The sequence below is a fragment of the Parambassis ranga genome, chromosome 15, assembly GCF_900634625.1.
Source record: "Parambassis ranga chromosome 15, fParRan2.1, whole genome shotgun sequence".
Lineage (NCBI taxonomy): Eukaryota > Metazoa > Chordata > Actinopteri > Ambassidae > Parambassis > Parambassis ranga.
Window position 1 is genome coordinate 13,028,530 of NC_041035.1, and position 20,804 is coordinate 13,049,333.

General features: G+C 43.2%; 1 protein-coding gene across 1 annotated transcript; it reads left to right on the forward strand.

Moving 5' to 3' along the window:
• Window positions 1–717: 717 nt before the first annotated feature.
• On the forward strand, window positions 718–20,281 carry ptpn20 (protein tyrosine phosphatase non-receptor type 20). The gene is made up of 47 exons (XM_028423158.1): window positions 718–848; window positions 2,622–2,769; window positions 2,927–3,090; window positions 3,487–3,552; window positions 3,685–3,864; window positions 3,990–4,065; window positions 4,478–4,558; window positions 4,648–4,723; window positions 4,976–5,129; window positions 5,301–5,372; window positions 5,568–5,742; window positions 5,872–6,007; window positions 6,109–6,247; window positions 6,347–6,499; window positions 7,025–7,210; window positions 7,341–7,503; window positions 7,583–7,847; window positions 7,925–8,004; window positions 8,340–8,417; window positions 8,538–8,645; window positions 8,764–8,880; window positions 8,980–9,188; window positions 9,548–9,646; window positions 9,989–10,082; window positions 10,631–10,716; window positions 11,032–11,203; window positions 11,647–11,858; window positions 12,336–12,434; window positions 12,518–13,068; window positions 13,158–13,761; window positions 13,849–14,019; window positions 14,107–14,281; window positions 14,375–14,585; window positions 14,662–14,699; window positions 14,885–14,971; window positions 15,638–15,699; window positions 15,865–16,026; window positions 16,112–16,361; window positions 16,477–16,583; window positions 16,717–16,799; window positions 17,199–17,332; window positions 17,437–17,585; window positions 17,756–17,846; window positions 18,842–19,176; window positions 19,257–19,472; window positions 19,761–19,823; window positions 19,906–20,281. Exons 2-47 carry the CDS (start codon window positions 2,646–2,648, stop codon window positions 20,014–20,016), a joined length of 7,164 nt encoding a protein of 2,387 aa, XP_028278959.1. The 5' UTR covers window positions 718–848; window positions 2,622–2,645; the 3' UTR covers window positions 20,017–20,281.
• The last annotated feature ends 523 nt before the right edge of the window (window positions 20,282–20,804 follow it).

Here is a 20,804-nt window from a genome sequence, read left to right on the forward strand (position 1 = left end):
TAGCATAGCATATAAGGTAAGGGTACCATCTAGAGTTCATCCATTAGTTCCTATACGCTACTACAGCGTGCAGGCAGCCATGCTCTGCGAAGGCATGTGACTGAATAAGGACATTAGGTAAAATTACGTTAACTTAGCGCTGAGTAGTTTGAATTCTCCCTGCACCCACCTCACAACCCTGGATGGTTGTTATTTATCCTTGTCCCTGCGCAGATACCCCGGGGCCTGCAGAGACAAGCTGCGCGCAAAAAGACCTGGGCAGCAGCGGCGGCATGGATAAACGTCCCAGCACCGACTCCCGCAGCAAGACAAGGCTACTACGGTTTCTTACCCCTTGTTCGAAGAGAGCCCGCAGTGTTATGATCATTGTTGGGGCGCAGCCCTACAGCAGTAGGCTACTATCCACTGTTTTGGCCGAGATCGTTCGTCCTTCCCAGGCTTCTCTGTAGCGCACCTATACCGGGGATCCACCGCACCTTTGGGCGTCAGACGGATTTAGTTAAATCGGTGTAGCTGATCTCACGCCACCCGCTATTGGTGGCTCTGACCTGTCGCTGTCAAACCGCGAGGCTAATCCAATCAAGTGTTTAAAGGCGAGAAGCTAAGAATAGCGCCAATTACAGCAAAAAGTTTCAGATCTTCAGCGTGGTGCTGCTGTGGCGATACAGCAAATGAATATGGGCACCATGTATAGTTAATGTCATTGATGAATTACCTGCCAGAGCCGAGCAGCCTTTACTGCGAGGACATCAAAACAGCAATGCGATGATCACAAGGATTACTTTGGATCCGTGGTGGGAGCACTGAAGATAAAGGATCAGACTGACATAGGTTACATATGCTACCAGGTAATGCCTCCACACTCTTTGTCCTGTTTGACAGTTTGCTTTAAATGGGTGCCTTCATGTTTGTTTTTTTATAAATCTGTTCTGTTGATTACTAGAGATTGGCCACAAGGGCTGATCACTTGAGGCAGGAAGCCTGGGTAAACACGTACACAGGACTGTAAAGAGATTTACCTTTAAGAATAAACACACACACCATAGCCTTTATGTTCAGTGGGCCTGACAGAACAGAAAATATTCTGCTTGAATTTTATTGTGGTTTATTGGAGGCTGGTTAGTAGCAGTAATGCCCACATTATCATATTATTGTGCATTATTGTCTGTTTGTAGTCACAGAGGAGGCTGCATGAGACCTAGATCCTAAAGAAGGCTGTTGTCCTATATTTTCCAAAGTACATCCTGTCTGCCTATACATCATGTGAACGTCTGCTTTATGGATCAGTGAGGAGGGCTGTCAAGAAACAGATCATGACATCTTACTCACATTAATCAAAAGTATGCAGTGTCACTATAATTATCTCTCATCTAATTTGATTGAATGTATCTGTAGTTGCAACTTGATGATCACCATTTGCTTAAAGGGAGAGTGCAGATGCTGCAACAGAAACTGAAATCTGGTGAGATAAAGCTGACTTGTCAGCAACACCACTGTCAATACATTCAGCAGCCAATTACCAGACGTCTGTATTTTGGGTTCTGGAGCTCTGTATCTCTTCACAAAGTTAGTCCCGTGGCTTTACACTTGTAGACAGACCACCTTGAGGAGGCACAGCTGCTAAAGTTTTGCTCAGGACTCGAGCACCTGGCAAGTCTCCTACTTTTCTTCTTCGATCTCTTGTGCACCATAACAATAAGCCAATACATAGGCTATGGCTGGATGATTTTATATCCTTGTTTTTTAATCAATATCGTTATGTAGTTCTGGATTTAAAACTTCACACGTTGGCTGTTTTGTTTTTTATTTGCTACACGTTTAATCTTGTAAGCCAAGGATAAGTTCTGGCTAAGAGAGAGATTTAATCAGGCTTGAAGTAATTGGGCTACTTTGTGTTAGTGGGAACAAACCTATTGTATTACAGCTCAGAAAGGTTCAAAGGAACAGACAGTCACACTTAAAAACAGATCAATATAAGACATGATGGCTTTGTTACAGTGTCCTAGGCAAGAGAATAAACAGCATGTCTGTGTGAGATAAAATGCTACTAAGAAAGTATTAATTGTGTTGCTTTTAAACAAATTGGTTTATCATCAAATCGAAATCCAAATTCATTGTCTGACGACATGTGTTTGTTTTGTTTTGACCAACACTAAATAATGTAGTAAAATGATCATTATGTAATCAATGCATTACAAAAACATGCTGTTTAAAGAAGCTGTGTGTAGCTGTTTTAACACTGGCAGAGTATGTGACAACAAACTAAAAAGGGGTTGTGACAGAGTTGGTCCTGGCTTCTTCAGAGCTGCCTTAAGGTCAGAGGAAAGCCTGTTACAAAGAGGGAAGGGTGGAGAAAGCGAGTCTTAATGGTAATCTAATCAGACTTCAGTGCAAAGAATTGTCTTATTCTGCAAACTAAGAATTAATTGTCCCTGTGAAAAAAACAGTCAGGTTCAAAGATGAGGCAGTAATGGCAGTCATACATGCTGGAAAAAAGAGACACAAAGGCAACAGTTACGCTCTTGCCTTCTTGTTTGTAGAGCACCAAAACATAAGCTTTACTTCAGGAGGTAGATTTGTGTTATGTTGAAATATGTGAATATTGTATTATGTGTCCGCAGGTGCGTGTGTGGAGTGTGTGCACAATGAGCAGCACATTTGTCACATTAGCTGAAGTCTTGGAGGCACGAGGGGGACCTCTGCTGGAGGAGGAGGTCTGGTCTCTGCTGCTGGGTACTGCAGAGTCTTTAGTGGATGTCTCTTATAAGGGTAAAAATGCCCCCCTTATTCTAGGCTCACATACATCCCACCTTATTGCTGTGATCATACATTACATTATAATATACTTAGATGTATTAGCAAGAGTTTATCAAAGCATTAGCAGATGTGTTATTTACATTGTTATAAACTTCCTGCTTTTTTTCAGGACACAATAATATGTGCAATATCATAAGCCCCACCTCCTTGCTGCTGTCCGCCACTGGTACCTTAGCGTTTAAGAACTGTGGCCTATCAGATGAGGTATCCACCTTTGCTGCTCCAGAGATGCTGCAGGGCCGTGCCAGCTCAACCAAACCTGCCACAGAGAGGGTCAGTGAACGCACCCTCATTCCTGCCCCATGAATACTGATGGCAGATCTCTCACAAACTATTCAAACACATATCACTGCCTTCACTCTGCAGTGATTTAAAAATGAGTCATTTGTCTTTTACCTTTGAGTAGTTGTCAGGAGCTGAAGGTCGACTGAGGTGTAAGCACGCCATCTAGTGGCTGAGCCATGAAATCTACAATATAATAAAGCTTCATTTATTAAAATTAGTTAAAAACAACTGTTAAATAACTCCGAAAAAACTAATTCAATTGACACTTTTTCACATAAAACATAGATTGAAGTGTTTAGTTGCACATTACACATTACATTTATCAGAATTATGCAGCCAAAAAATAACACTGCATTAATAGAACCCCTTCATTTTGTTGCACAGATGCTGGTGTATTCACTGGGTATGACTCTCTACTGGTCGGTTGATTTTCACCTACCTCAAAATCAGGTAGGAGCCACAGAAAGCAAGAAGTAACTTTCTCTGTCCGAGTGCCATCCCATTCCCACACCTCATATTATTATTATAATTATTATTATAAATAATAATAATAATAATCACATTTGACTTCTGACTTTGCAGCCAGTCCAGTTGAGTGACCATCTAAACAGCCTCCTCCTCAGCATGTGTGAGGACCTGGCCCATCGCAGGGTAACTCTCACCTCCATCCTGGAAGCCTGTGAATCTCAGCACAAAGCTTCCATCCTGCTGTCGCCCACCAAAGTCATCAGACAGCTGGCTGAAGAGGTTTTTCATGAATCAGTGAGCCTAGATGTTTGTCCACAGTATCTTTCCAGCATGCTAGCTTCTATGTGTTAAAGATTTGGTTCATGCTGCATAAAAATACATAAATACAATGTAAATATTGGTGTTTTTGGTTCTTTCAGATGGACCAGGGCTCTCTGCCGGACACCAACGTCCCTCTGAGTGGCAGGAGTCAGATGATCAGAGAGAGACTTCATGGTGAGTATGTATGTTACACTCACACACATGTGTGATGCCTTTTAAAACAGAATGGTGAAATTTTTGGGCAGGCCTACATAAAAATAATACTGTATAATTCACTGAGGAGATCCATACTTTCAATACATTTAGCTTTTAAAAAGTCATACAGAATTTACAGAAAGCTGATTCAGTCTTTATTCTTTTGACTCAAGACAGTACACAGGTCAACAGGATTAAAATCTTAACCTAAAGCAAGCGAAGGATTAGGCTGCAGTGCGAGCCAATAATCAGATACTGAATGTGGATGCTCCAGGCTAAACCTTCCACTGTAGCCTGAGTTCTGTCCAAACCTCTCAGTGTCTCTGGGGAGCACTGAGACAGACAGGAATCAAACACTGCTGTCATCTTTCATCTCTTACCTGGTTGACAGGAAAGAGAGGGCCATTTTCAGACTTGAGCGAAGGAAGTCCTGAAGGGAGAAGATATTCAACGGACTCCGATTCAAAGTCAGGTACATGACACAGTGCAGGAGTTACATGCAGAATCTTCGTCAGTGTTGTGTTCTGCAGTAATGCGCCTGTTTTTGTTTCTTTTTTAAAGGGAGTTTACCTCAAAGACATTGGAGACAAAGACCAAGAAGCTCTCCTGCACATTTATACCAATCATCTTTAGACAGGCATGTATTATATTTAAGCATAAATGACCAGTTGTGTAGCTGTGCAGAAGAAGGAGATTCTTCAGCAACCATCTGTTCACGCATGTCAACACGGATAAATGTAACCATCCCACTCTGCCCCCCCCCCCGTATCGTCTGTACTGACTTTGAGAGGACATGACATTGTCTCATTGTTTGACTTTTCTCAACTTGCCTGCACAACTATTACACAATCTGTCCTTCCACACCCGCCCCTCTCTCTCTCTACCTCAGACTCCCACGTGGGGTTCGTCACAGGGACAGCAACTGCAGTTGGCTTGGTAGGAGCCCTCACCATGACATCTCTCCCAAGACATCAGGCCGATCTCACAGTCCTTCCATCACCTTCAGTGAGTCCTCGCTCAGCCTGAGTCAGAGAAAAGCTAAGGTAAGATCAAAGACTGGTTTATGCGTATTAACTGACAAATGCAAGGGAAAACGTTTTGTAGAATATAAACTAAAAGTGCATGCTGTTTCTGGTATAGCTATCACAAAGGGGGGATCTGGTGTTGATGTAAAATTAAAATTAATATAGGTGTATTCTAAACGTCTCTTTCAGGCACTGGGTCCTGAGTTCCTCAGAATGCCAGATGAACAGCATATTTTTCTTGAGCTTCCAGGATCTATTGTGGTAAATTGATGATTTCTGGTCACCTCTCTTATTAGTTTTCCTGTACATTTCTGTGTGTTTTTCATATTATTTTATCTTTTCTTGCATGCTAAATGTACAGTATTTTTTATACGTGTGAGTGTGTCTGTTGTTGTTTTTGTGTGTTTTTATTATGTCCATGTGTGTCTTTGTGTTTTATGTGTGTGTGCACCACAGTCCAGAAAGGGCCGCTCTTCTTCGTCTCAGAGAGAAGTGACAGTGGTGCTGCCTAACGGACAGTACGTGGTGGTCCGCTGTGACATTAAGTCCAGAGCGAGAGATGTGTTTGACATGGTGGTGGCTCATGCAAACTTGGTGGAACACTTTTACTTTGGTCTTGCCTTCCTCGATGGTAAGAGGACGGAAAAAAAAATTGAAATATCAGTTTAACTCAAAACTGCTCAGTTTTTGTGCCTGTGTTCCTGTTTTAGTTACCTACTTAAATGTGTTGTTAAAGAGGTTTTTCTTTGGCATTCTGCAGATGATGAATATTTCTTTTTGGATCATGAAACAAAAATCTCCAAAGTTGCACCTGACAGTTGGAAAAAAGGGCAGATATCCTCCTTTTTGGTGTTTCTTCGAGTCAAATTTTTTGTTGATGATATCGCCTTCATCCTGTAAGTGCAGCAGATGTCTGGCGACTTAAAACGCAGGAAGTTAATATACAGAAATAGTATGTTAAAAAAACATTCATGCTTTTTTGTTTTTGTTTCTATAGGCATAAACTGACTCGTCACCAGTACTACTTGCAGCTGCGTAAGGATATCCTGGAGGACAGGCTTTACTGCAATGAGGAGACAGGCTTGTTCCTGGCCGCTCTTGCTCTGCAGGCCGAGTTTGGCGATTACATGCCAGAGGTACAGAGGACAAAACAAAATATATGTTCACACGTGTCTTTAAATACCACCATCATGTCTGTGTGTAACCCATTTGGCTCTTTTGTGTGTCCCTTCTAGTTGTATGGCAAGAATTATTACCAGCCTGAACATTATGTGTCTAAAAGGATGTTAGAGAAGCTTGCCCTGCCCAGCGTCAAAGAGGAGTTGCCAAGACTACATGCAAGTCATGCTCAAATGCTGCCAGAAGAGGCAGAGACAGAGTACCTAAAGGTAGCCAGACTGTTAATGCATCCACCCCCACATAAAAGCACAGACTGCAATATCCAGTAGCTTACATTGTCCTCTTTTTATTGCCACATGCTACACAGGCAGAGTGCATTTGTTGGCATACTCAGTCTTATATATATATATACATACACACACACACACACACACACACACACACACACACACGGGTTTTGCCGCAACGACTGCCTTTATAGAAAGTATCGGATCGGGACTCGGTATCGGCAGATACTCAAAATCAAATGACTCAGACTCGGACTCGAGGGCAAAAAAACCTGATCGGGACATCCCTAATATATATATATATATATATATATATATATATATATATATGATTCAAAAAATGAACTAAGTAATACAATAAAGCAGTGTTTTACACAATTAATAGTTTTATTGTTCTGTAAAATAAAAAAATAAAGTGTGACCCTGGTGTACTGCTACGACACATACGACATGTTGTCAGCCGCCAAAGTCAGACACACCATAATACACTAAATATGTACATTTCAGATTGTCCAGCAGTTACCAGAGTATGGGGTTATGTTCCACCGTGTGGGGAGAGAGAAAAGGCCGGTGATGGGAGAGTTGGTTTTGGGAGTCTGTGCCAAAGGAATCATTGTGTATGAGATGAAGAACCACCTTCGGACTGTCACCAGACGCTTCCTCTGGAGGGAAACTGACTCCATATCCACCGGGGTAAAAATAAGCGGCATTTCAGTCACATTTTGATATGCTGCATAAGATGTTTAGTATTTGTACAGCTCTTTTGTTGTGAAGGTCAAAGTCATTATATATATATATATATCGACTTGTGTCTGTCTTTCAGAGGCGTAAACTGATCATTGAGTGCGGCGGGCCCAGCGGGAAAAAGCACAGCTTTGTAACAGAAAGCTCCAGGATAGCACAGTACCTTCTGAACCTCTGCTCAGCACAGCACAAGTTTCACAGCGAGATGACATCACGACAGCTGAACCACACCATGATACCAGGTGTGAATACTTTAGTGAATGTGTAGAATATATTGTAAACGTAATAACACTGATAATATTTTCTCCTCTGTTTCTCCAGATGAAAACATGGATAAGTACATGTCTGCTTACAGGAGTCGCAACTTAAACCTGAAGCGTATATCCTGCTCAGAGGGTATGTTGAACCATGTAGGCTTGACGTCTGATCAACCAGACTCCCTTTCCAAGTCCTGTGATGACCTGACTGCCAAGCTGGAGGCTCGGCTCCGCCAGCAGAGAGAGATGAGGAGGGAGATGAGCAGGGAGCTGAACAAGGAGCCTGAAACAGGAGACTTCAGGGACATAAGGGAGCGACAGTGTTGGAGGTAGCCCCTGACCATGATCATATGCATATTCATTCAGAGGCATTGTATCTATATGTAACTGTGCACATGTGTTGTAGCACTCCAGAGCCGATTCCAAGAATGATGTCCAGTGTCTCCCTACAGAAGCAGGACTCTGACGGCTCATCCTCCATACGAGGTGATCCAGTCAAATTTACGTTTCTGTCACTATTTCTCACAGTTTAATTCACACACACCCACAAAAAAACGGCATGCTCCATTCCTGCCTGCAGCACATATAGAAAGGCTCTTAAGTTCTACCAGACTGGTTTGAATCACAGGCCTTTATATCTTAACAGATAATTATCAATTATGTAGGTTCCTGTTATGGCTGAGAGGTAAGATGTATGCATGACACTTGAGTTGCCTTCTTTTTACCACTTTTAAACTGCCACTGTGACCTTAACAACAATATAAAGGTAAATAATGAAGGTTACAGCAAATTATTTTTATATTATTTTTTTTGTTTTTCAGTTGATACACCAACACGGACTCCACCAGAGAGGGAGATAGTCTGTGTTAACCTGAAGAAAGATCCCAAACTGGGCTTTGGTGAGCTTATAAAGACGGACTTGGCTGTGAAGTCGATGTAAAATTAATGAGCAGAATGCCACTTATCTGATTCTTTAGCAGGAGACCTTTGTCCTCACATCCTGTCTGGTCTTGTTTCAGGCTTTGTGATAGTGGGAGAGGATAATACAGGTAAACTTGACCTTGGGATCTTCATTGCCTCTATTGTGCCTGATGGACCTGCGGACAAAGATGGACGAATCAAACCAGGTATGAGCTAACAACAACAGCAATTGGAGACGCAGACACTGGCTTGCATACAACTCTGCTAGAGACAGAGACTGACCATGACAACCTGTCACATGAATTGGGTGATTTATTCGTTCAGGTGGACGTCTCATTTCCCTAAACAAGACCAGTTTGGAAGGAGTGACGTTCAGTGACGCAGCTGCTATCTTACAGAGCAGCCCTGACGAGGTGGAGCTCATCGTGTCCCAGCCTAAACGTAAGAGCTGCTCCATGTTTTGTCCTCTGTTTGCACTGCAAATATCTATAATTCAGAGCCATTACATGTAAAGTTACAATAACACATTCTTCTAATCAGAGTCTCTGAAGGACAGAAAGTGTTCTTTAAGTCAAAGCTCCCTTGGTTTGGCATTGGAGAGGAGCTTTGGGTCACAGACTACCCTGAGTGGCTCAGAGTACCGTCCTGCTGTGGAGGAGCTGGAGGAGGCCATCACACTCTCCAACATGGCAACACCAAAGCAAAGCAGGAGGCTTCACATTCCTGTTGTACGAATCCATGATGCCCAGGTTAGAACCAGCACTCAGCTGACACTGGTCAGGGATGACTTACTTTGTTACCTTAGCAACAAAGTTGTTTAAGCCGTTATTTTGCATATGAACATTCATAATGCAAAACCACAAGTAGCAATCAAGTATTATTGTTAATCATAAAGTTTTTTTTAAATACTAGTTTTTACAAGTATTTTTCCCTTGTTTGTCCCAAGTTGCTACATTTTCATTTAGCTTAGTTACACAATAAAACTGTATTATTGTTGTTGTTATTTATTGAGATAAGATAAATTCCCCTCTGGGCGTTTTTTTATTTCCCATAGGTGCAAAGACATTTAGACATTAACTTCCTGTAATGTAAAGTGTTTCTTTTTCAGGATGTATCAAGGTCACCCTCTATCTTAAGCCTTAAGGGAGGGGAGCGGTTTGTTGTGGAGCTGAAAAAAAGCAGCGGCAGCCTTGGCATCAGCGTTGCTGTAAGTGAATTGCTTCCTAAGTATATTAATCTCACCTGTTGTATCTCTAGATCAAAGTACATTTTAATTTTACTGAATCATTTTGTAAAGGAAAATTTTTAGACCTTAACTCTCTGTTGACAAATTTAAATCCAAGATAACCATGCTAAAACCTCAGTGACATCACAGTCTTATTGTCAGCCAAACCGATTTACAGGACTTAACGGGAAAGGTCACTAAGTAACTAGCACCACTGTACAGTGAATTGGATCCTAGCATGCTGAGTCACTATGGGTTGTTGGGGTTAATTAAAGGTGGTGACACTGGCTAATCCTTCGTTTTTTTTATCTATCTTGCCATCAGGGAGGAATAAACACTAACATGCGATATGGAGGCATTTATATCAAGAGTCTGGTTCCTGGAGGTGCTGCAGAGCAAGATGGGCGCATTCAGATCGGTAATCTTTTTATTATTAAAGTGCGATCAGGTAGCTGCAAGAACAGAAAAAAAATGTTTGATTTGTGCAGGGCACTTGCTCAGCTTCTGATCATTTATTTTTGTTTGTGGCACAGTGTTGTTTTGACTTGAATGACTTGAGTTCTCCAGTTCCCTTTACATCATCATCAAACAACATGATGAAAGCATTGTGGAGATGTGACACATCCATCACAATCCTCAACAAAATGGCCCGCTGACTCCTTCTTTATATTCGATATTAAATAATTGAATTTGCAACATTGGATCTGTCCTCCTTTAGATAAAAACAATAACAAGGAAAACCTGCAAAAGCAGTTTTTGAGGCATGATAAGAGCGAGTGTGTCACTGTACCCACTGTTCTGTGTCTGTATCTGCATGGTTCATGCTTCAGTGAACAGGAGCAACCTTTAGATTTGTTGACATGCCCATCAACCACGGACACAAGCGCATACACACACACACACACCAAAGCGTTTACGTATTGATGTGGCTAATGATGATGAGATTTGTGTTTGTGCATATGACAGGTGACAGACTGCTGGAGGTTGATGGGTCCAACCTGAGGGGCGTGACTCACCAACAAGCTGTCGAGTGCCTGAAGAGGACTGGGGAGGTATACACATACAGACATATGCACAACACACACAATAACAAACAACGCCGCTCATTTGCTGATGATACTGACTTTAATACTGACTTCATTGATCCATGATGACAGTCCTTCTCCAGCCCCACCACAGTAGCTTTAATGTAATTTAAAACATAACTGAACCAACAGAGCAACCTTATAATTTTTTGGAATTTACTATTTTATCACAAATTTTTAGAAACATACTGAAAAAAAATATTTTATGTTACTTTCTGTATCCATGTATATAATGGAGAGTAATTATTAAACATATGAAGGGGTTTCATCTGTTCCTCATAGGTGGTAATTGTGCTACTGGAAAGGGAGCCAACAGTGGTCTTGGAGCCTAGACCTGATTCACCCTTCCCTCCCCTGGTCCACAGTCCATCACACATGCAGCCCCCCAGGACTGAAGTCTCCATGGAAACGACCTTGAGTGGTCGAGCCAAGGACTACAGCTTTGTAACTGATGGTAAGAGGGAAGAGGAAGGGGCACATACTTTCACAAAAAAAAGACAGATAGACAGTGTCAGGCACACACACACACCCTCACACACATACACGCACACACTAGCACACATGGCCCAGAGGTAACTGTGAGTCATCTGACAGCTACATTGTGGTTGCTGTCAGAGTCATCCAAGGCTGATGCCGCCTCAGTCCCCTGAGACTGCATGCACTGAAACCTTTAAGCTGCCTGAGCTCTGGCTAAGCTCAGATACAAAGAAAATCAGTCTCTACAAAAAGCCTTCCCATCTTTTCTAGAAAAAAGCTTATTATTTTTGAAAATATGCAGTTTGGTGACACTCATCACAATGTGCAAATGTGCAAAACCGCAGCCCACATTACAGATTAAAGGATTACACAACGCGAGTTAATGCTCTAAGTTTCCCTTGCTTCTCTGTGCTTTCCTAGAAAACACCCATGAAGTGGTGCTGAAGAAGAGTTTGTCTGGCCTGGGCTTTAGCTTTTATATATCACAGCTGCATACTGGGCCAGACCGTGGCAGTGTGGTCCGCATCAAACGTCTGTTCCCAGGTCAGCCGGCACTGGAAAGTGGGCTGCTGCGGGAGGGAGACATCATTCTGTCTGTCAATAATGAGCGTCTCAAGGATCTCTCTTACCAGGTATGCTCTATATATTTATATACCACTGATTATTTGCTTGTTTAATGTCAGTAGTTTTGTTGTGGTCTGACTTTTGTTTAATGTTTTCAGACATAATGTGGACTTACACTCAAAGCAGTGTATTATCCCATTTTCAAGGCAGTCAATAATACATTGAAGTATAACAGCAGGTCCTCTGTTTCCTCTGTGGAGAAGTAATTGTGAATGGACCAGTGAGTGCAAGAGCAGCACTAGTGGCCTTTTTCTTTCTTAAGATCTCAGCCACGTCATTGATTCACTAATCCGTTAATCTCATACTACCGAAAATAGCAAGCTGGTTGTGTCATAGTGTTTGTCTCATTTAATCTTTTATGTACTGCCAAGGAGATGCAATGGCAGTAACACAAGTGCTTTTAAACATATGACAACAATCAGATAAATGTGCACATTTGGAGTCTGTCTCAAACTCTTGTGATCTGTCCCTCTTTTTCATCTCAGAGGGTTCTGTTCCTGCTACGCGGAGCTCCATCTGAAGTGCATTTGTTGATCTGCCGACCAGGTCCTGGAGTACTGTATGATGTAAATGATAACACACTGGTAAGCTTCTAAATAATGATGCATTCAGCAGTCTGACTGCAGTCTGTAAAGACTGTCCTGTCCCTGTCTGACATTATCTGTAGAGTCCTGCACCCTTCCGTGAGGTCCGATCCCGCTCTCTGGACATCCGGCTTGGAGAGGACTACACTCAGTTCCTTAGGTTTCAGAACGACACCAACATATATAACAGCCATCCACCCAGGCAAAAACATCAACAGTCATCTACCCAGGAGGAAGATCCAAACATCACATCAGAGAAAGGCTCAGAACTTCCTGCAGAAGCTTCACCACTCCCGGAGAGCAAGGAGTTTCTGGAAGGTGACATGCAGGGCAACCAGTCTCCTCCATTAGCTCCTCGCTCTCCCCCATCACCCACATCACCAACATCTCCTCCATCGCCAGTCTCACCAGCATCACCAGCCTCACCAGCATCACCCACCTCACCTACAGCTGGCTCACCACCAGTTCCAACTGAGCCCCATCCAGCTGCTGAGAAACCAGAGGAACAAAAGAAGGAAAAGGTCAAAAGGAGGGACAGAGAAGAGGAAGAGAGGTTTCCAACAACATCAAGCAGCTCAAGTGTAACGCTTTTGGATGTCTGTCCCAAGACTACTTCAAATTCTGTATATTCCAGGTATCAGATGTACACACCACTCCTCCTGAGTAGACAGTAGAGAAAGTTTTTTTGGTGTATTACTTTATGTTGTGTTTGTTTGCCTGCAGTGGAATCAGAGAGGAGGCAGACGGAAGTGTGACTTACTGCCTCATGGGAAATGGACTAACTATCATGGCAGATGAAGAGTACCTGACAATCAGCTCCACACTGGACCCTCCTCACAACCTCCCCACCAATAACCCGCCACCAGCCAACCTCCCAGCACTCAGTGGCCCTCGGTGCTCCAGCAGCTTTCAGAATCCAAACATCAGTCCTCACGTCTCCTCTACTGCCATCACGCCCCTGGGCCTCACGTCCAGCTCTCAGACTACTTCCCCCCTGGTGCACCCATCTCAACCGCTTACCACACAACCACCAAAAACCAAGCATCTCCCCATCCAGCAGGGGCTTCTTCCAAGCCACTACAAAGCTATGGCCAAGAACAGCCGGCCTTTGATGCCTCCACCTCAACCTCCACCAGTGACCCCCATCACAGCTCAGATTATCTCCTCTGTGCCTCCCTGTGCCAGTCCACCTGCACTGACGCCCACAGTGCTGCCTGCTCCTGCTCAGATCCACACACAGTCAAGAGAAGAACCAGAGAGAAAAGAAAGGGATTACAATGATGATGATGATGATATAGATGATGAGGAGGAAGAGAGTCGAAGAAAGGTGACATTTTACCCTTAGCTTTGTTTTTAAGGATGTGTTTTTATCAACACGTGTTATAGATGGATGACCATTTTTCTTGTTTGACAGGGGCTGGTCAAAGAGTTTGAGCTGCAAGTGGTTCTGACTAAGTCCCGGAGTGGAAGCTTTGGCTTCACCATCACTCGAAGCAAACTGGATAACTGCTATTACATACAGGAAGTACTGGACAACCCAGCCAAGGCAGATGGGCGACTCAGGGCAGGAGACAGGCTCATCACGGTATGAGCCAAAAATCCTCTGTGTATGGGGTGTGCCCTTTTTCATATGCTGATCTTAAGCAATTCCTTATTTGCCATGTTATTCCAGGTAAACGGGCATGACGTTACCAGTGTGGCAGATGATGTTGCCATGACAATTCTCAGGTCATCTCCTAGAAGACTAAGTATGACACTGGGGAGGGCAGTTAGCAACTTGGTGGCTCCGCCTCCCTGTGACAGCCTGCCTGATATTGTCCTCTACAAGACACCTTCAGGACAGCTTGGTGGGATATATTTCCACATGTTTTATAAACACACCAATGAGTCCCATCAGTCAGTTATTTTAATGTTTTTTCTGATATGTGTGTCCACTTCAGGAATAAAGCTGACTGGTGGCGTTGGCAGCAAATGGCAGGGCATCTACTGTCTGGAGGTGGTGCCAGGCTCCCCAGCCAGCGAGGAGGGCAGTGTCCAACCCAATGATAAGATCCTGTACATCTGTGGCAGGTGCACACTGGGAATGACCCTGGAGGACGCAGTCAAAGCCTGTGAAGTCGCTCCCCGTAAAGTGAAACTTAAAATCATCAGGTATGACTGGCTTCAAAAATGGACGTGAAAATGTGTTTTTGTTTTTTTGATTCTACTGTATGTGTGTGTGTATCAGGGAAGACCAGCCAGTGACCCCAAAGGCTAAGTGGAACGGTAAGAAGGATTTATAGCATGATTTCACCTGCTTGAGTTCACCTGAGGATTGGATTGCCTAGAAACCAGATATGTTTGTGTGCAACAAAACAATGATAATTGATGTTCAATCATTACCAGAAAACGTTCAAGTTCTGGGAAAGTGGTTAGTTCTCTGTTTATGTTCCTTTGTATTTTTTTTAAAGGCTTGTTTGACTGGAAAAAGGACAGGAAGTTCTTTGCTCGATTTGAAGAGCCAGTCTCTCCAGAAAAAGACTCTCCCACTGAAGATGGTGACTTCTTTCTCCTCCTCTCCCTCATTTATCTCCTCCAAACTCTGCATGTTCTATCAGCACCATAACTGCTTTCTTTTCACTGTTTTGCTTGTTGTCCTATTGTCTGTGTGAAGCCGGAGCTTGGTGCTGACAGCTAGTTCTTTTTGCCACTGTGTGTGTGTGTGTGTGCGTGTGTGATCTGAATGCTGACAGACAGATACTGGGCTCTCAAAGCAGGATTAATAATTAGCAAGCCTCTGGCCCTCCACTGGTGTATTGGACTGCAAAGCCAATGGCATCACACACTCACAACAGAGCCATACAGCCAGTGCTCTATAGGGCAGGTAGCTCAGTTGCCTGGTGACAGTGCATGGAGCGGTAAGGGACAGTGGACAGGGTCAGTCTGAAAAGATCAGCCTTGTTCACCTGTCATAGAAGAGACGCACTCATCAACACTTCTCTTTCAAAATGGGCGAGGAGGTGGGAGGTTGGTGTGTGTTTTTTACTTTGAGTCTGTTTGTTTGATTGGCTGAAAATGGTTGCACGGAGAGAAGGAAAGTGCTGCTTTTAAATCAGGGCCTAACTCCCCTCATTTAGCACTTGGCTTGGTCAATATTTTTTAATTCACAATACATGGTGCAATAACAGAATATTTTCTGCTGGTTGACTCATGGTTTTTTTCAGCAGAAGCCGTATATAGGACTGCTGAAAGGTTCAGATGTCTCTCTCTCAGCCAAGAACAAGATGTAAGTTTGCAAACATCTTTATTTTAATCTGAGTTTGTCACTACCATAACCACCACCTTTTTGTCATTTAATGTCATTAATTAGAGAAACAAACACTGTAACATGAGTCTACTGTGTGTTAGTCACAAACTGTTTGCCTCTGTTTCTAAATCCTTGTCCCATTAGAGTTGCATCATGCAAGTGGAGTTCACAAAACCAGAAGGAGGAGGCCTCGGCTTCGCTTTGGTTGGAGGAACAAATGGCAGCATGCTCAGAGTGAAAGAAATCTGCTCGGGTGGAGTCGCTGAGCAAGACGGTCGGCTGAGAGTGGGCGATATTCTATTAGAGGTAACAACACACCATAATGCCTTGACTTTTTTGTTACCTTTGTGGTGGAGAAAGCCTTAACTGGCACTGTGTGTGTCTGTGCTAGGTGAACGGTGTGATTGTCTCCGGGCTGAGCCACAGTAAGGTGGTGGATATTCTTCGTAAAGCTGAAGGTAGTGTGCAGCTCACCATCTGCAGAGACATACTGCCCATGACCTACACCGAGTCACCTACGCCGCCCAACATGTCCGCTCATACCGAAGCTATTTTAGCCGAGCAGCCAGCTCCTGTGGCCAGCACAGATGCTGGACCCTCACCTGACATCATGCTAAACAGGCCAGTTGAGCGGCCCCCTGGTACGATCTCTGAAAAACTCTCTTTCCCACTAAACACTAAAAATGATGTGTCTTTTCGAGAAACCTTTGTAATTTGTTCATATTTTATTTTGACCTCTACAAATGGCTGTTTCAGAGGCAACCTCAGACCCTGTGGTTAATGAAACAGAGGTTGTCCTAATGCCACCTCCTCCACCACCGCACCGATTGACTATTGTAACAGAGGAGACTTCAGTTAAAGAGGTAACACAGGCACTAACAGACAAATACTATCTGTTTAAATGAGGCCATACCTTATACCTCTTTACTAACATCTACTACTAACATCTTGCTCCTTCTGTATGTCACCTCGTCTGGCTGCTTGTCTGTGGAACAGGAGAGTTGTAACAGCACGCCGTCTCATCAAGCTTGTTGCCCATCCCTCAATGTCACTGACATGTTGCATGGAGCTACTGACAGGTAGTAACAATCCAAACTACTCCCCTGTTGTATTGTCTGTGTATTTCCGTCCCCTTGTTTAGTATGTCTTCCTGCATCCTCTTTTGTTTCATTATGCTGCAGTTCCACCCTTAACCATAAGGAGGCAGCAGAGAGTAATAAATAATACACCACCCTGGGATAAATGTGGTCACTCATGGGCTGTGACCCCTCAGAGTTAGGCAGTTTTTAGTGCTGTTATCAGTACCCACACAAAAAGACAGTACAGCAGGAGTAAAATCTACCTTAGCCTCTTGTTTATACTGTATTTTAGGTGGAAAGGTCACAGGGAAAGGAAGCACAGCCTTGCATGATTTCACCCCCTCCTACCAGAGAATAAAAATGGTCTGGTCTCCCCCCCTGACCCCCTGACTCCCCCAGGAAACAAATTGTGACCAAACTTTTGGACCAGTCCTGCAAAGACATCCGGAAACCCCAGTCAGACGGCTGGAGCAGTGAGGAAGATGACGATGTGTTTGATACCACAGGTCAGGAAATGACCTCACTCCAAACAGGTGCCTACTTCTCTTCTCTTCCCCTGTTTCAATGTGTCAGAGTCACAGTTTGATCTTAGTGGAGCCATTAAAGCATCTGTCTTTTCCCTCTTTTTATTTCTTAGGCCCACCCATAGTATCAGAGGAGGAACTGGCCAGTCTAGCCCTCATTAGCCCGTCTAAGACTAGCCAGTATTCAGGCTCCAGGGTCAAAGCTCTAATCCAGATTTTGCAGCATCAACTGGACCAAGAGGAACTGGTCAAAGAGTTCATGGTGTGTATATATAATGTTATTATAAAGGGACATGATGAAAGTGAGGCAGGCAGAACATGCTCATTTACTTATTGTTTAAACCTAGCTGTTTCAGACCATTCACACAGTAATCCAGCTGCATTTATTTATCGCATTGTTTTGAGTGTGTGTGTTCTTGTCATTTGATTCAGGCTCTGGAGCACCTGAAGCCCTCTGACAACTGTCTGGTGGGAAAAGCCCCTGAGAACAGGGACAAGAACCGCTACAGAGACATCCTACCCTGTAAGAGGATGTCTTTTTACTCAGCTCAAGCACAATGTAAACATTTTCCATTTGTTTAAACCATGCTCATCAGTTTGTTCACTTTATGGAGTTTTTTTTTATTGGTGGTCCGAAGCCTGTAAAGACTGGGTACTCACATACTTGGCATTTATAGGGGAGTTTGTTAGCCACTTAGTGTAAGCTGACTCTAACATCCTCACTGAGGAGAGAAATTTGTTTACAACACTTAAGTAATTTCTGTGCAACAAATCATTTCCCATAATTTACTGGTTGCAACCGCAATGATAATTTTCTCTGCCAAGTATGTGACAATGAAGAACCCTGTAATTAACTTGGATTTATATTTTTAATAAATGAAGCAGCAGAAGCAGATAATGTTACAAGCTGTATTATAGTTTACCAGAGGGTAGAAGAATGAAGGTAAAAACTCTTGAAGATGTTATTAATGTAAACCTCGCTACACGTGTGCATATAGAAGCATTTACAGGCCAAACTCTCAGAGTGTGCTGGGGTGGAACAGGTCAGCTGAGATAAATGAGTGTGATGAAAAAAGTAGTGACCCTCAGTGGAATGCCACCGCACCTCACCACATGCCTCGCTGCTGGTTACAGCTTCTGTTTGTGCAAGTGGTTTGTTATTTACTGGTCCAGTGCGCTACTTGTAGCCTTAAACTGTTTTATTTAGAAAGCCAGATTTCCAGCCTGTGGCTCAGGAGGTGCTGGACTAACCCAGAAAACATTCCTAACTCCCTCTGGTCTATCACTCCTCTCATCACCAACAAACATCTTCACAGCACGAGTTTGTTGAGCTCCAGACCTCAAGGCTGTTTACATGGCTTCATTTACTGTAGTTACACTTCCAAAACAAGACAGCAGTGTTTGTTGATTAACATGAATGGATTCATTAAACACCAAAGAAACGTTAATGTCTGCTGCTCTGTTAATGAGAGGAGTCACTTTTATTTATTTATTTATAGGAGTCTTTTTCTCTCATAGATGATAAAACCCGTGTTGCCATTGGAGAGAACCAGGACTACATAAATGCCAGCTACATCCACATGCAAGTTGGAGCTGAAGAGTTCTTCTACATCTCCTGTCAGGGCCCTCTGCCCTCTACTGTGCAGGCCTTCTGGCAGATGATCTGGGAAAACAAATCTGACGTCATTTCTATGATGACCCAAGAAGTAGAAAGGGGAAGGATCAAATGTCACAAGTATTGGCCGGAGAAGCTGGGTGTCCCTTTGGACACTGGTAGATACCAGCTTCACCTGGAAAACCAGCAGTTCCTAGAATACTTCCATATCAAGGTCATCCGCATGGTGGAGACAGAGGTGAGTACCCTATTATCGATGAAATTCCTGGAATATTATTACAGAAAATCAAATTTAAATATAAACCAAATGATTTCCAGACTGGTGAGACACACTTGGTTCGTCACCTGAAGTTCACACACTGGCCTGACCACGGCGTGCCACACTGCTCCGAGCAGCTCGTCCGCTTCATCCGCTACCTGAGGGCGGTGCACCACAAGGGGCCCATCACTGTGCACTGCAGTGCTGGCATCGGACGCACAGGGGTTCTCATCTGTACTGACATCATCCTCAGCCTCACTGAAAATGATTTGCCTGTGAGTAGGATCCACGCATCGATAGCCTTACCTAAAGCTTGTTAGCACCATCTGCATGTTAGTATTTTTAATTTGTAGTGAAATATCTGACAGATATTTGACAGATTTGATTTGCGCTATAATTTAGAACAGGTCACATTTTTAGAATGTTGGGGATGTCCTGCCTCTTTATTTAAATTATTTTATTTGTCCAGTACCTTTGTATGTATCAAACGCAGGATGTTACAAATAAAAACACGCCTTTCCTCATGCTGTAGTTGTCTAATAACCATCTGTCTCTGTCTTCAGATCAATGTGAGCGACATCGTAAAAGAGATGAGGCTTCAGCGCCATGGGATGATTCAAACCAAGGTCAGTGCCAGCAGAAGGGTTAAAGTTCAAAGTTCAGCCATTTCCCAAAAGCTAGACGTGTCTTTTGTCCCTGTTGTTTCAGGAGCAGTACCTCTTCTGCTACAAAGTCTGGTTGGAGGTTTTACAGGGGATTTTACAGCTTCACGGGAACCAATGGCAGCCAGAAAGTCCCAGAGACCACAAAGTAGTTTGAATGTTTCCACCTCCTGTTCACCCATCTGTAAAGCACAGGCTGTGTATGTATGACCACGTGCAGACTATCTCAGCATACACCGGTGATACCTTCTCCTTTGGCTGTTGTTAGTTTAGTTAGCTCTAGTATGAAGTCTGTACCACTTTGTTTTGCTACAATGACTTATGTTTTGTCTGTGTATGTGTTCTCGGTGCTGTGATTATTCAATTTTATTTAGATCACAAGATTGTTTTGCCTTTTCAGGTTTAGTGATTTGCCTTCTGTCTCAATCATCTTTTTTTTTATTGTCACTCTGATTGTATCCTTTTTATTTTACTTTATGTCCTTAATTAATTAATTGGCATTTATTTTTAACAGTCATAGTGCATGGGATTTAGTTAGTGTCCGTTTGATGAATAGTATTTAATTCAGCATTGTGTTATCATTTTAAGTGCATTTGTACCCCGGAGAAGGGGCGTTAGCAAAAGAACATTGATTATTGATTTTTTTGATTCATCATCTAAGGAAATCTAAGGAAATGAAAAGAATTAAGTGCCTTGGAAAGACACATCCCACTTGCTCCACACTGACTCCAGGCCTCTTGTCAAAAGCGGTCCAGGGGACAAAGAGCAAGGAATGGAGTGGAGAGCGCCTGACGGTGGTTAGTTTGAATGTGCAGCTTCCTGTCTGTTTGTAGCATGAGATGGCCGTTTGGTTGATCCAAACCAGAGGGGGACTACATCTCATCTTTTAGTTCTTGGGAATTGTGTGACATTTGCACACCACCTGTCAACCTTTTTGTTTTGTTT